Source organism: Pecten maximus, chromosome 8 (assembly GCF_902652985.1).
Source record: "Pecten maximus chromosome 8, xPecMax1.1, whole genome shotgun sequence".
NCBI classification, from domain to species: Eukaryota; Metazoa; Mollusca; class Bivalvia; order Pectinida; family Pectinidae; genus Pecten; species Pecten maximus.
The window spans coordinates 42,458,965-42,476,091 of record NC_047022.1 but is presented as its reverse complement, the minus strand read 5'-3'; the positions used below and the strand labels follow the sequence as shown (position 1 = coordinate 42,476,091).

The window sequence follows — 17,127 nt, the reverse complement described above, 5'->3', positions numbered from 1 at the left end:
CCCCACTTTTTATCGTCCTCTGCTTTCCACTTCCTTATATATTTTTGATTATTGCTAGTCCTTTTGCGTGCTTTCTTATAACTGTTTGATTTCTATATCCGTACATGTCATCAATGGAAAGTTCTTTTTGCATACAAGAAATACCACAGTAAGCCTTTATCTTACCTTAGTTGACTATTGTGGTAGAATCTAGTCTATCAAAACAACTTAGAATAAACAATACAATTAAGAGAGTTACACTCCCCCACCGAATATGAATTGATATGTCAAGAATGCACATATGATAAATAAATCGGATTAATATTAACTGATAAGTGGTGTCCTTTGTCCATGCAATTGTATCTGTGACACCTATTTTGGTAGTATAAATTTTAGTATTATCACTAATATATCGGGATTCAGATGTGAAAACGAAAAATTCAAAGGCAATGTGAACAATTTGATCAATGATATCGCCCACTCAAGGGGTAAATCAACCGTGCTTATTTGAAGTGATAATATAAATATTTTACCAATTTAAACGCATTATGTTGATACGACTTTCTAAATTAGAAATATTTGATACCTGAATCCGGTAAATTGTATTTAAGATAAATCCTTGATAATAAATAAATGCATACAGTTGTGTCGGGATTATACTGTATGGAAAATGCACAGAAGAAAGAATCTGGATGGCTTTGCTTCGTGTGCAGGGGTTCATCACAGTAGTTCTGAAGTGTGGGTGATAGTGACCGACTTTTTGTACACGAAACACTGCCTCATTTAGGTGAAACCATGCCCCAAGTATACAGAGCCAATATTAAGTTGTGTAGGAGATATAGCCCAGACACACTTTTTCTTTGATGTAGGTCAAAGGTCGCAATGTAGGTCAGAGTGAACCAAGTGAACCCGTGCCCCAAGTATGAAATGATGAGGTGCGGAAGACGGACGGACACAATGCAAAACTATAATCCTCACCATCCCTCCCGGTTGGAAACTAAGTAATGACAGATCATATACCCCACATGCCAATCTAGGGTCACCCTCATATACTTCCACAGATTGCTAAATTATGTACATAGATTGCTTATCCGTTTTCCTTTGATGACCCTTCCTGTCTTCTTGTTTTGATGTAATAATAACACAGAAATATTTTATGAAAATGCATATTTAATATGGATTGATTTGAATATACATACATTAATTTATAAAGCATACAAAATACATCTATGGAGAATGTGATCCAACGTTTTGTAGAAGCCAAGGTATATAGTTATTAACACGTGTGTATGCTCCTGGTGAGTTAGGTTCTGAAAAAATATCAAATAAATAGAAAAATAGAAACCTATACTGCTTGTAAGTCAAGGACAGGAATATTTTAAATACAATTTAATATACCTCATTAGAAAAGATTTCAATATATCTGTAGTCTGAAAATATGAACTTGTTAATATTGTCGATCAACTGCAAATGACAGTTTCTAGCGGTTCTAAATGTGTTTGTTAATCAGAGCAGCCCATTGAAATATTTTAAAACAAAACACAAAGAATACAACTAAGCGTGTATCAATATATACATAGTTATATGTTCCATGTTTCTTACCTGCACACCCATATCCCCATGATACAATTCCTTCCAGCTGCCATTTCCCGCTCAGTTTACAGATGAATGGTCCTCCGCTGTCACCCTAAAACATTATACCGATATGTAGACGAATTTAGATTTACATGTAGAAAGGGAGAATAAGACCAGGAGCTCCGGGAGGGTAGGCGTCTGCTACTCATTAACAACACATTGTAGTTAATATCATAGAAATCCATTTAGTATCATAATAGATATATCATTATAAATTATTTTATTGTCTGTATCAAGATCGTCAGAATGTTCTTATAAACAACCCAGGAAATATTACCTGACATGTATCGTGACCACCGGAGTCCAAGCCTGCACAGATCATGTTGGCTGTGACCTCTCCATCCAGAAGGTCAGATCCGTTACATTTCTGTAAATTCACCACCGGGAGTGTCACTTGTTTTAATAGACCTTCTCCGCCAGTGCCTAACAATGGACAGTGAAAAGTTGTCTGATGCAATCACACTGTTTCAAACGTTTGCAGACAATGTTTTTAAGCAATATACTTGTTTTTAATTAGAATCACAATCGAACAACTGGAATAATTCGCTACGTGTTGGTAAAATAATAGACCCGAACAGTGGCGTGACCTTACCCATGGTATCTCCCCATCCAGACGACATGCATTCCTTTCCGTCCGGAGCTTCTTCTGTCGGTAAGCAGGCAACACTGACAAAATCATTGATCGTAAATGGCGGGTCCACCTTCAGCAGGGTAATATCGTTGTCCACGGCGGCTGAATTATACTGGTCGTGCATGAGTATTTTGACTACGTCTCTAAGCTGTTGGTGAGGATCATCCTTTTTCTCGTGCTGTTTCCCTGCGTAAATTTTCCAGTTCTTGGGATTTCTATTGCTGCAATTGAATAACGACAGATTCATCACAATATCAGTCGCTTTTGTGTTAAAACAACTTCACAATATCATTAGCTTTCATGTTGAACCACTTCACCACAATATCACTGGATTTCGTGTTAAATAACGCATTCACATTATCATTTTCACGTTGGCCCATGTTTGTTTATTTTGTTTTACGCCCTACGTCTTTAAGACGTACTAGGTTTTGGTGATGGATGAAAGCCAGGAGGGAAAAAAACCCCACATTTTTGTAAGATATCTTCACCCGATTATCACAGTCGCTTTCATGTAACTTCACCACGATATAAGTCGCTCTCATGTTTTCTGTATATTACATCGCTGGCCTTAATTAAACATTGCTGTTTGTAAAAGGTTAATCGCCGCTCTACTCGATCAGAATTAAGTATGGTGACAGGTGTGTTCAAGTCTAGTGACAGGGATTTTCAAGACAATTTACGCTTTCATTAAGGAAAATTCTAAAAACGTGTTATTTGTTGTTTCCTTGAATAGCCGTTCTCTTTGTCCACTTATCCTACTCAGCATTTAAAATATGACAAGTCGTTGATAATTTGCATTAAGGTTACGAATAGTTTGCTCGCATTGCTTTCTATTGGCTCAAAGTCTACTACTGTCTCGAGTTTACTCTTTTCCGAAGTTCCTATTGTCGTTAAGGTTACCATAGTCTCAAAGGTTACTATTTTCTCGAAGGTTTCTATTGTCTCTCGAAGGGTACCATTGTCGTTAATGTGACCATGTCTCGAAGGTTACCATTGTCGTCAAAAATACCGCTGTTTCAAAGGTTACTATTACATCGAAGTTTACTATTGTCTTGTCTCAAACTTTATTGTTGTCATTATTGGTTAATATCGTTTACAAAGGATACTTATATTTACTATGGTAACCATTGTTTTATATAGTTACCATCGTTTACTAAGGTTGCCATTGTTTACTGTGGTTATCATTGTTTACAAAGGTTACCATTGCTTACTAAGGCAACTATTGTTAAATAAGGTTACTAATTTTTACTAAGGTTGCTATTGTTAACTGAGGTTACTAATATTTACTATGGTAACCAATGTTTAGTATGGTTACCATATTTTAATATAGTTACCATCGTTTACAAAGGTTACCATTGCTTACTTATAACATCCTGGTTTGCTGGGCGTCTCAGAGCCACAGGGGGATAAGGTGCGGACGCCCGAGCATTGGTCGTGACGTCAAGATAGAGGCATACGTCTCTCGTACCTTCTTAATCGGTTTTAGACGACGACGGCATGTCAAATTACCGGCAATAAGGAATCGGTTGCGGGAGTTTCAGGTAAAGCCAGGACGTCCATATGTTGGTCCTCCACTTACATAGAGGCGACGCCAACGTCGAATGCAGTGGCTTCTTGCACATGCACCCAATCGGTTTTGTTAGGTCCATTGGAGACGCGTGTTGTTCTCTGACAAATCTTGCTTTACGCTTTACATGTCAGATGGACGAAAACATGTCCATCGACGTCGTGATGAGCGATATTCTGGTGCTTGGGTAACAGAAAGCGACATATTCGAGGGAGGGTCTGTTATGGTAATGGTATTGGCAGGGATATCTTAAGGCGTGTGTTGTATTTGTCCATCGTAATCTTACCACAGTAAGATATCGGAATCAGGTTTTGAGACAACTCGTTCTTTCTTCTATCCATCAAGGTAACCTTACGTTGGAGGAGGACAACAAAGACTATGTTGCTAGGGTTTGTAAGAGAGTAAGAACACCAACTGCTGTCGGGGGTTGGCACACACGCTCCTGGTTTGTATCAGGAAACGGCGAAGGGTATCCTTGTTTTAACGGTATTTTCGCAAATACCGTCTGCGATAGGACATCAAAAATCATCAAAATGTATTTAGTGATGATGACGTAATATAGAAACCCACACCATGAACATATCATCATAAAATCATGTAAAATAATAACTATCAACAATAAACTTCCTCTAATATATATCATAATGACTTAAAGGGGATCTTTGTGAATACTCCCGTTAAAGACACCACACTACAAACACATTACATGTAGCGATTTAGCTTCAAGAAAATTGACGTACTCTTCGAAACAATGAGACGCTGTAGCTATCCACTGTGGGGCAATCAGTGTCCCTCCACACATGTGAGAACCTAAAAACCTGAGAGACACCTGCCAAGGTAAACTGTTTGGGATAGCCACCTTCCCGCCGACAATTTTCGTGTTGCCAGTAGATGGTGTTATGGCAGGAATTCCGCACGTGGGGACATTCCCTGTAATGTAAATAAAGAACAAGTGAAGATGTCTGATCTAAATTCCTAAATGTCAAACATTTACCGTAAAAAGTAAACAACTAACTCAACCATTTGGAAAGGTATGAACTAAAGACTGCGATATGTCTAGTGACATTTTCGATTACATCATTAGTGGCATGACATTATGTTGATTAACACCTCACAGACTTAAGTACAAGAGGCACAATTAATGAATCACCAATTCATGTAATTACATAGTATTCGTATGATATAGAATCTGAAAGAAATTCTTCAATCTTACGCAGACGCATTTTTCACCAAAGCCCACTCACCGCATACAATTTCCTCTGTCCCTCCTGGACAGTCATTTTGGCCGTTACATACTTGATTGGCACGTATACACGAGTTGTCATTACACCGGAAATCGTCGGCATTTGGACAATCGGCTGGAAAATGAAACACAAGCTTCACTCCATTTCTTGCGAGGATGTAAATTTCCTCTAGACATATTGAACCAGTTTACATGTTAATATTTTCAATTCGATCTACCAACTTTTATTTGCATTTATTTCGCCATTGAAACTCCTCAACGACAACATATTTATGCTAGTTTTGAACTTGCGTAACCAATGATTGCATTGAACATTTGATATTATATTTGTGGATATCATGTTATTGTTGTAGGAGTAGTGGATAATTACACATGTAAACGTCCCTCTTTGGTGCAACTCTCGGCTCAAATTTATACATTAGCCATATACGCATAATGTAATTAGATGTGCTATTCACTGATATATTCCATAAAACAAGCACACACCAGACCTGCTCGAGATTCAGGGAGGTACTTTTTCGTTCCATGGTCATTGCTCTATGAAGTTGTGCTAGTTAATGAAGAAATGGCACTTACGTATTGGATCGTGGATGTCGTAAGTTATATTGAACCCGAATCCACCGATGCTTTCATCCGTCACAAACCGGATGTCCATATTACGTCCGTGGCTCGTGATGTATTCTGGGTACACGAACCCACATAAACGCCTATTTTTATGGCCTTCTGTAATGCGAAGGAAATCATATTGGCAATCTTCGTCTTCCTCCGTCTCAAAAGTCTGAAAAATATACATATGGAGTAAATGATATGCATAGGGCCAGAAAGATGAAGGTTGATGAAGGTCATCGGGTTATAGAGATGAAGGCTGGCGGAGACTTTACTATAACAAATACACAGAAAGGTTTTAATGGTCGACATCGTGATGTTACTGATCAGGGGATATGCCCGATATAAATATTGTGTAAAGGATACGATATTTACGATTTACGTGTAGAAAATACCAAATTACTCTAACACACTCAATTAAAGAATCGCAATATGATATTGATTCCCATAAAGGAATGTCTATAAATGCTGACTGGAATATATGTGACCTCAATAGGAAGTAATCCCTTTCGTTCTCCTTCCAGTCTCATTATCTAATCTCATTTTCCAATACGATTGTACTTCCGTCATAAGGTACTTACATTAAAGGTTAGTGTGATGACTTTACCAGCGGGAGCAACAATCGTCCAGCGGCACAATAAGTCGTTAGGATATTCAGTAGCCCCGTCGTAGAGGTCAGAGGTCAGCATGCCGTGGTCATCTCTTAGTGTAACTTTCTTGGTACAGGCCGACTCGTGTGACTGAGGGTTAGCTAGTATACAAAGATATTGTTAGAAGTGTGTAATCTTCGTGTCTGAGGTTAGGGATACAGACGTTTTCGAAAGTTCGCAGATTCAGTCGCAAAGACAGTTAATAACCACTGTTAAAAATAAACATCTCCTAATACTAAGTAGTATCAATCTGGTGAACCATATCCCGAGCATGTTTTGTCCAAAATTGTTCCAAAAGTGGCTCAAGGGATTTAATCTTACTTCATATACATGTACTGTAGCATTAGCCAGTATGATGACACGTTATGTATGAGTTACTCATGATCTAGTGTCCAGAGGTGGGAATGGCAAGGACACATACAGACAGCGTATATTACTCTAAAATGAATATCAATATACATTGTACTTACTTAACATAATGTCAGCCGTGTAGTCCCCGAACACTTTGCTTTTATATTATCAACCTGTACCAGAGACGATGGAATACTTACACACCACTTTGACGGCCTCAAATGTCGCGTTGAGTCCTTCCGCATTGTAGCTCCTGTCGGCGTAGAAGGCAATCATCATGTTATTTGATTTCGACCACTCGTCTCTGGGCAGTCTTCGTCCACAGATGGTAGCCAGGAGATCGTCTTCAGTACTAGGGCCATCGTAAATCCGGACACTATCGAACTTACACAGAAAAGAGCCTTCCACCCCAAAGTCGTTAAAATGTACCTTGATAACGTAACCTTCAGGGGCAGATATTCTCCAAACACAAGTAGTATTGTCCGGGTAGTTGTTCCCGGGACCAAAGTTGGGAGTTTGTATTATCCCCGGGCCCGTGTAGTTAATCCACTGGTCACACCCATGGGGACCAGCATCGTGTTTCACTTCAGTAGGCAGGCCAGCGGCTAACAAAAAGATAAAAAAAAAAAAACATGTAAACAAAGCTGTTTTAGATATATTGTTTTATAAATCAATTACTCATTAATCTCTTCCTTATAGTTCTTATTTATAGCAACAACAATGAGCCTGAAAATAGTGATTGTTCAATCCGTATTTAACCAATCGGAATGTTTATTTTGGCCACTAGGAAATATATAACACCAACCTAGCTTTATCGTTAACACTCACTGTAACAAATCATGATGAACAACAACTGTCTATAAATTATACAATAAATGTATTATATTGTACATACCGTCTACTGCCTCCCAATGTATCATAAATCCCTTGTAACTCGACTCTTCGTCTGAGAAGAACTTGACCAGTGCGTGGTCATTCGGGATGATGATTGGATCAGGAGCGGTCATTCCACAGTATTCATCTATCATTTGAAGTAAAGGACCATCATGGGTTTTGTAATATTTCAACTTAAGTAGACAACAACAATATAAAACTATTAAAAAACGGAAACTATCTAAGAAATAACTATTTATGACAACGGGGTCACCAGACCAGAATATACTATATATTAATCGGTGTTTAGAGAACAATACCAAAGCTTTTAATGCTATCTAGAAAATAAAATACATTTAGTCAAAGAAAATTATTGTGAACACAATAAAAACAAAATTAACGTCATTTTAGTTTGATTGATTTTCCGGATCGTGCCAAATGTCGACTACAATTGTATTGAAACAATCTATCTCATCCAGTTGAATATGAAATGAGTTAACTTAATGGTCACCGGAATTAGGCTTAATGGTCACCGGAATTTGACTTAAAGGTCACCGGAATTTGACTAAATATTGCTTCTGAATGTCTGTCACATTTCTGAAAAGTAGACCATGGATATTCATTGAGTGCTTTAGCTCAAGGCCACATTGAAATAGAACCTTGGCTAAAATTTGTTTTATTTTTCAAATAATTTTATAGAGAAGTAGAAAGAGCAATGATCTCGGTCAATATACTTTTTTTATAAATTACAAACCCCGACATTGACCTCAGTCGGTATACTTGAATAATAAACGAAAAACAGCGACCTTGACCTCGATCGAGTCATTATCCGTGACTAAATCTGATATATTTTTGTCTATATTTATGTGTGCCACGACAGCTGTTAGGACTTACCTATAAGGGAATGGTCTTTACCATTAAATATAGTAAGTCGGTCGGTGTCGCAAACGGCATGGCCATCCTCTATCTCAAAGTCGGGGTCAAATGTCAACCTGATAAACTACCAGAGAAATGATTATAATTATAAATTTGTGTAATTGTTTTTCGCTTTCAAGATAATAATTTCTTGTATTTTATTCAGCATGATCGTGGACCCTATATAAAATTAGCTTCTGAATCGCAAAGCATGGTCTAACGAGTTTGCAACGAGCGCTCCCAAAGGGTTGCCGTCTGTTCCTTTTACAATGTATATTCCGTTCAACAAAAAATCTTGCATCAGCTATACTGTAAGTATTTGAAATGTTTGATATTGTTTTAACGTTTTTCCTCAACTTGTTACTTTTGATTCACTCAATGACAAATTGCATATATTTTTACCACGTGACCTCGTTACAAATTATTTTGCGGGCATCATGGTTTCAATGAGTGAACACTTACCCATGGAAATATTGCTAATACCTTGTCTAGACACTCTATGATGCAATATAGCCAACATCTAGAGCTACGAGTGTTAATTGAGAAGTCGTGAGCCTAGTATTGAAGGAGGTACTCAAGGTTGTTCTTTTAAATTCCTACTATTCTCTCACTAAAGGGCCGCGTACCCAAGGACTGGTCTCATTTGGTTAGTTTATATCGACGAGGTAGCACTCTAAAGTACCCAAGACAAGCGGCTTTTGCAAAATGGACAAAATCGGTCAGTGTTAGGGTTAGGGTGAAAGAGTCTATCATTGGCATGGCTGCAATTCACAATTGTGGCTTTAAATTGATTGAGCATCCGCCTTATTCACCTGATCTCGCTCCATCATGCTTTCATCTATTTCAAAAACTGAACACAGCTATTTCAAGCACCCTAATCCTAACATGCAATGAATGACTTTCTGAACAGCCAGGCAAAGGAGTTCTATAAAAGTGGCATTGGGGCCCTTAAACACTGTTTGCAAAGGTGTATAGATACTAAGGGGGATTATGTTGAAAATAATACAATATGTCCGACAAAATTCAAATCCTTCAATACGATGCTCACAACTTATCTATCAGCCCTCGTAAATTAGTAATCATTAACTACCAGCATCTTGCTACTTACCTTGCCATTCGGAACATTGATATCCCAATGACATTCAGTATCATTTTCATACTCCGAGATTGGTCCAGTGTAGTCCATACTGCTAAAGGAACCGGAAGTACCATTTTGCCATGCGCTACTCCTACAGCCAGATAGCCCTAATTAAAAATAATTTCTCACCATTACATTTTTATTAGAAAACAGATAAGAAAACTCCTTTCCACTATTTATATTCACAGGATACATATTTTCTGATTTTGGAATACATATGTTTTGTCACTTCCCAGTTTCAATTGGAAATTGCAAATCACATGCAGGATTGCAGCAGCATTCATTTACAAAATACTAGATATTTTTCGAGATATTTGTTCAGTACCTGTTTGTTTTCCACAGTTGTCCTCGTCCGCCAAATCGCCACAGTCGTTACTGCCGTCACACACCCATTCTTTGGGATACACGTGTTGTCTGGGCACTCGTACTCTGTACCGCTACAGGCACCTGTAACATGACGTCATAGATCTTGACGTAATGATGTCATTGCAATGTCATACCAAAAATGGCCGAAGCGCTATCGATATTGAAACTCAAAAACAAAATAGATCATTTTACCCTCTACCGATAACAAGGTCAATCTATCTATAACTAGGTTATTCTATCAATAACAAACTATCTCAGTGCATGAAGTATTTACAAGGAGAGTCCGTTAGTTGTTCCCGTCTACAATAAAATTGAGCTACACATCTGGTTCAGACTTATTTCTGTCTGGTACATTTAAAAGAACATGGTGTGGGGGAAAGGCTATGTTGTATGTGTGTGTGTGTGTGGAGGGAGGGGTTGTTTGTGGAGTTTAATTTAGTGATAGAACGTTACGTACCGGATGCAGCACAGTTTTCTTCGTCGCTGGCATCGCCACACTGGTTGTGTCCGTCACAGATTCCAAGTTTGGGGACACACCGGTTGTTTGCACATCTGTAGAAGTTGCCTCCACATCCACCTGTGTGAAAATAAACACATACAACCATTATTATTATCTTTAAATGTGTAGAAAATGGCGCAAAAATGTTCTGGCTGTATCACAACTAGTTTCGCTGAAACATTTCTGGTGACAAGTTGTATCAACAGACTACTGGCATACCCATGGGGCTGAATTGTGCCGCTCTCTGCGTGAGGCTGATTTTATCAGAGAGCATACCAGAACTATGGCAAGCCAAGCAACATTGCTCCGTGAATGAATGATTTCTTGGCTTGCCATTCAGAACGTGCCACAAAGACGATATACCAATTCTTCGATTTCAGATTTATAACAAGACTTTTATTGTCAATATGTGGATATACCATAAAGAACATGAAATTAAGAAATTTAGTATCCCGGTTTTAATTCTGAAAAGATAATATTAGAGATGCTATCTATAAAACAAAAGTAAAACAACTGCTTTGTTTATCCTTGTTAAATTAATTGAAGAATAGCTGCCTTTCTTAGTTAAATCTTACTTGACGCTTGTACGAAGTCGTAGGTGAAGTTGAATCCTGTAGCTTGTCTGTGACTGTTGGTTACAAAAAACAGGGACAGGTATCGGTGGGATGATATGAGCTCCACGCTGGCGTTACCACAGAACTTCCCAATGAGATTGGATCGTGTGTTCTTCCCGTCGTATACGGCTAAGTAGTCATTGTCGCACCTGGGGGAGACAACAATTGTATTGTTCTATCTCTTATCTAGTATATGAAGATATGCACCAAAGAAAGAGACGACATCCTAATGGATCAACATAATTTATGAGATGTCAGCACGCGGAGAACAGTATCATCTATTTTAGCTATTTATATAATTCGAGCATAAACAATAAAATATCTAGAAAATTGTAATGAGAAATAGTTGTTACAAACAAAGGGGACAGAAGAGAAACAGCGTACTCGTTATCATCTTCTAAATCAAAAGACAGAGCCCGGAGTCGGATAATTTTTCCGGATGTAGAGTGGATCCTCCAATGACACTGGATATCATTTTCATACAGTGTCACTGACGCGTTTCTGGTCGACGAGAAATGTCCGTGGTTATGTGTTAGTTGGGCAGGTCCGCCACAGCCAGAATGACCAGAATCTAAACAATACACAAAAGGAAATTCAACAAGATAACTCGAAGGATCGTCGTAAGTATAGTGCGTATTTTTCCGTATCATAAACGATCAACACTTATATATAATAATAAATAATATTGCATATAAATTTGATGAAAGTATACATTCTGGGGAAAATAGTTATTAGAATGTCAAATCCAAATCTGTCCTGCCCGTACGTTCAGTCAACATTAGACAAACACCAGAACATATAACTTAGGCCATTTTTTTTCAAAATATTGATTATCTTATAAATGTAGCTAACGCTAACTATATGACATGAGTATATATGTTATGTCTGTACTATTTGTGTACCTGTGTCACCCTGACCACATGTTTATATGTTATGTCTGTACTATTTGTTTACTTGTGTCACCCTGACCTTTGTCGTTCTCTGTTCACGTGTTCTGTCTCTGGTCAATGTTTTTGTCGTGCATTTTCCGCAGTCGCTTGCTTTTTCGTCAGTGTCTGACGTGCCTGTATGGTCCTGTGAATCCTCTATTGTGATAGGTCCTATAGTTCTGTATTGTCGTTGGCGGGATAAATTCACCGTGGTATATACTGGGCAGTCTGATTGATTTATTTCCTGTGTGCTGTCACGTCTTCGTCTCAGGTTTTGATGAAGGGTTAGGTTATTTGGGGTTATGGCGGGTATTATTAGCAGGGATGTTGTGTTCGTATAGTTAGGTCGTATGTATATGGGTTGGCTTTAAGGTTAATGCGTTTGTTCTATAGCTAGGCCTATGCTGTTGTCTGCTTTTTATGTAGTTTTATGTTGTAAATATATGTCATCAATAATAAATTGTTAATTGTAATTCAAAGCTATTGTTCTCCCTCTATCGAATCTTGGTTGGTTTACAGGGCGAGTGGGGTGCAGTTTGACACGCAAACTGGGACAACCAAGCTCCTGTTACAAAACACGTTATACGTTTCTTGTTAAACATCATTTACTTGTATGCAGTATTCGGATTAAAAGGGATAGCTAGGTACTGGAGAATTTGGTGATTTACCTGTGTGTCTTGTGCAATAGGTAAATGACAATGCAACTAAAAACTCGTGAATGTCGGACCATTACAAACTTTACTTCTATAAATCGTCAAAAACAAAACTTAAACATGAAAAATCTGGAAATCTGAAAGCAGGTTATTAGAGTAAGATTGTATAGACTAAAATTGTATAGGGCATGTAAAAAGGTGTGTATATCTAATATGATATAACCTGTGATGAGCGTGACTGAAGCAGGTAAGAATGCCTGTGAAGGTCATATATTTGTATCGTGTAACCGAACAGACGGTTCTTTATTCCCTCACCGTGTCACTGGTCTAACCCTGACATACTGAGATAGCGATCAAACATCTAATGGTGTCAACATAAAATGGTATACTGTATCGATCAATTTATATCTGCTACTAAATAATTGATCTAATAAATAAATTAATTAATCAAATAAGTAAAACACGTAATTCAAGTCAATGTTAAGTAAGCTCTTTAATATAAACCTGCGTTTACATAATGTCATTAGATATTCATTTGAATTGGATATGTGTAAATGAGCTATTAGAGGCCTCACCTTAATGTACTTTATATAAGCACTAAGCAAACCAACTAATATTCACTAGTATATTCCTGTGAAATACCGAATCTTTATTGAAGCTTCGCCTTTCGGCTCACCATTTAACTATTGAGACTGGTAGATATGATAATAAGGGATAACAAAGACTCTGTATGAGATGCAATTTAGATATAAAAGACGAAAGTCATTTTATTTTGAGATGTCAGGAATTATCATTTTCAGAAAGAAAAATGCATCAAGCCATATTACTGGCGAAATCCTTCCATGTATAAACCTATGATTTTACTACGTGTTGATAATATCAGTTATATTACATTCGCATTTGCATATCGATATCGTTTATGAAAATGAATAGCTGGCATTTAGGACAAGTTTGTTAAAATCATAGCGGATGATTTAACCAACAGGTTGCTGTTGTTGTTCCTGATGTTTTTGTTAGAAATGCTTTCAATCTTATTTGTATGATAAACATGTCATTTCATGCATTACAGTATTATTTCGTCTGCAGTAGATCTCAGTGTACAGAATTGGGGGAGAGTGGCTCTTTTCTATGGGTCACACCTCAAATGACTTTAGTAACTTTGGTCTCTGGATATCAAAACATCGCCTAGGAGGAAAATGTCAAGACAGGCATTTTCATTTTAATCATGAAATACGCAGAAGGATTTGCTTTCTATATCAAATGTATTCAGTTCGAAACATATCGTGAAATTTGCAAAATCGGAAAAAGATTTGTCCACTCTCAATGTGAATCCTTGAATAAAATAATACTATCATGCATACATGCTCAGTGTTAAAGTACATTGGTCATTTCGGCTTCTCTACACGATTTTCTACATAAAGGACATGAAAAATATAGACTTGAAGCGTCGATTATATAACGAGAGAAGAGATGTTACCTCCGTAACTGCTCGACACCAGAAGACCAAAACACAGCAACAGGACTGTGACCGCCATGTTGACAGTCTTGTTAGAAATCCAAGTTATATTGTGATGACGGTCAGATAACTCATATATAAGAGTATATATCTGTAGACGTCACATGGAAGGTTTGGTCTTACATTCCGTGTGCAAAGTCAGTTCAGTGTGCACAGTTGCCAACACGTGTATCAAGCTGTACACTTTCTTTGGCGATTAGATTCTCTCCCACTCTCGAAGTGGTATCATAAAAGCCCTTTATTATTTTTGATTGATATTAATTACCTATCTGACGTATTGCATTCTACCTCTAGACTTTTGGCAGACGACACATCTTTAACGGAACTAAATTGAAATTTTCAATTACGATTCAATGACAAATTACCATATTTCTTCGACAAACAGACATTTAGGCGTAGTTTGTAATTCTGAAGATAAATAAAGGACAATATATAAGCTATATGTATATCCGTTATGAAGAAAATAAATGCTCATGTTCGAAAGAGCCTCAAGTTTGTGCTTAAAAGAAAAACTTGTTAAAATATATAAAATATACTTTTGTGAATGGGATGGATGTATCATCAATGAAATCAACGTGAAGACGCCCGTATCATCACTGGTCTTTATTCCTATAATTAGGTGTGCTCTGTATTCAGAATATTTTTTGGATCTGCCGAATTTTTTATGCCAGTTATATATGCCCCTTTCCCAAAGTTTGTAGGCAGAATATCGTCTGGAGCGATTTTATAGTCTATATTTAAAAGAGAGATAGTGTGTCATTAAAAAAATTAAATTTACTTTCCTTTGGAATTCAATTAATGATCCCTATACATTGGAAATAGATAACTGACCCTTTCTAAATGATTCATCTAAGAAACAATTTGGGGTTGATGAAGATAATTTTTTGTTTAAATGTAAAATTCAACTTTATATCCATCTAGACCATGAGATATACAGTTTTTTATGTTTTAAAAAGCATTTAAGCATTCTTATCTAGATAATGTACCTTCCATTTTGTCAAACTTTCCCGTAGTTAATTTATAATCATATGGATATCCTCCATCAAAAAAGCTCTGCATATGAGGATCCTTTAAATCAGTATCCCTACTTTTGTATATATCTGTACAATAGCTTTCTTATTCTTTCATACTTTCATCTATTTATAAAGGAGGTGGTGCATGGCGGCCCACGGCCGAATATTATTTTATGCATGATATTATGATAGACTTTTACAAAATACATGTCATTTTAGACACTAAAACGAAAATTGTCAAATGCTGTATACGCAGCGCCACCTAACATGATTTCTGTAAAAAATGTGTACCCTCCCTTTTAAATTCAGTATATTTCTCGTACAAAAGTACTTGATAAATTTCATATTGCATTGATAGTCTCATGTGATGTTATATTTTATAAAAACATGTGTGTTTAGTATGAATTTGTATAATAGAAAGTGTAATTACAGCTTTTTAACAAAATTATCAGTAAAAAAATTACCTTCTTGAAATTTTCTTTTATTTGTTAAGTAGATAAAATGTAATAATCGTTGGAGTACTATCAAATTTTGCTTTTAAAAAACATGTTTGCATATTAATCTTGATACACAACCAAAAAAAATCATCAAAAATTACTGGATAACAACAGATTTTTGCTTACAAAGAAAGGTCATGAAGTAAATTGTATTAAAAACCCAAGGGTTAAAAGGAGCACCCTGTCTGACATAAGCAGTAAAGTCTGGTTGCATTGTTATTTTTGTTGGATTTTTAGCATTTGCCTCTATTTTTCAGTACTTTCGGTACTTTGATATGTTGTCCAAAATTGGGGGTGTATGCATTTAACATAATAAAATCTTGGCATATCCAGTAATTCACCAAATAAATTTGTTTCATTAAATGTTTATGAATATCCATAGATTATTTCTAACCGGAAATTTTGATAGTACTCCATTAATAACTTTGTGGTATTAGACTTTAAATGAAAAGTTAAAAACAATGATTTTCACAAAGAAGACATCAAATTAGGCTGAAATTTAATTTTAGTGTCATGGAGCGTGATGATTCATATACAAAATTAAACCTTAAACAAATGGGGTGAATTTGTTTCACAAGTAGGAAATAAAAATGTGTTCTATAATAATTAGTGGTCAAAACATTAGCTTCTTATGCAGTTAGATGGGGAAATAATGAAATCACCAAAAAAAGAATATATACATTGAGGAATGGAAATTAATTCCTCCCACATAATCGGGGATATTATGCTTTTGACAAAAATATGTTTCCGGGAAAAGAATCGCCGTGGGCCGATTTAGCCCTCCTATGCACCACCTCCTTTCCTTATTTTCTTCAACTATTAATTGTGAAATAATCTTCTTTGTGAAATGTTTATTTTCTAAGTTACAAGAATATCTAGTAGTTTTTTCTCCTACTTTCCATCTCGTTTTAGCTCTAGTCATCTTATCCTTAATTTTCTCTTTTCAAATATTCTCCTTCTACTCTAGTTATCTCCCCTTCATTTGTATTTTCATTTGCACATAAATTGAAACCTTTTAATTCCAACACTTTGTTTTCCCGCTTTTTTGTTCTTAATGGAACAATTCTTTGTGGTTAGGCCCCTTTATCATCAGTTTGATTGTTTCCGAAACCAACTGATTATCCATTAATACTCACCTGGTATATCACTATCATTATTTCTGAACTGATTGAGCGTGTCAGAGATGTACTCTTTAATTTTCGTTATGGCCATGTTGCCGTTTGATAACGAATTATCTTTCCATGTCCCATGACCTTGTTTTGGATCAATGAATCTTAGAGAAATAGATAATGGAGAATGATCAGACCTATAGCTTAATTTATATATTATAAGTATAAGTGGACTTAAATCAGGAGATACCAAAATGTAATCTAGTCTAGCCTGTTTTTTACCGGGACCTTTGAACGTATATCTTTTAACATCAGGATTTCTTTCCCTCCATAAATGTAAAAT

At 36.6% G+C, this 17,127-nt stretch overlaps 1 protein-coding gene across 1 annotated transcript; it reads right to left on the bottom strand.

Moving 5' to 3' along the window:
- Positions 1-1,129: 1,129 nt before the first annotated feature.
- On the bottom strand, positions 1,130-14,198 carry LOC117333570 (suppressor of tumorigenicity 14 protein homolog). The gene is given in 18 exon segments (XM_033892920.1): positions 1,130-1,289; positions 1,582-1,666; positions 1,892-2,037; positions 2,207-2,466; positions 4,553-4,742; positions 5,057-5,170; positions 5,632-5,833; positions 6,243-6,412; positions 6,863-7,267; positions 7,558-7,683; positions 8,430-8,535; positions 9,559-9,695; positions 9,914-9,982; positions 9,985-10,035; positions 10,412-10,531; positions 11,029-11,216; positions 11,452-11,638; positions 14,127-14,198. Coding segments are annotated over 18 exon segments (2,697 nt in total). The 5' UTR covers positions 14,185-14,198; the 3' UTR covers positions 1,130-1,206.
- Positions 14,199-17,127: the final 2,929 nt, after the last annotated feature.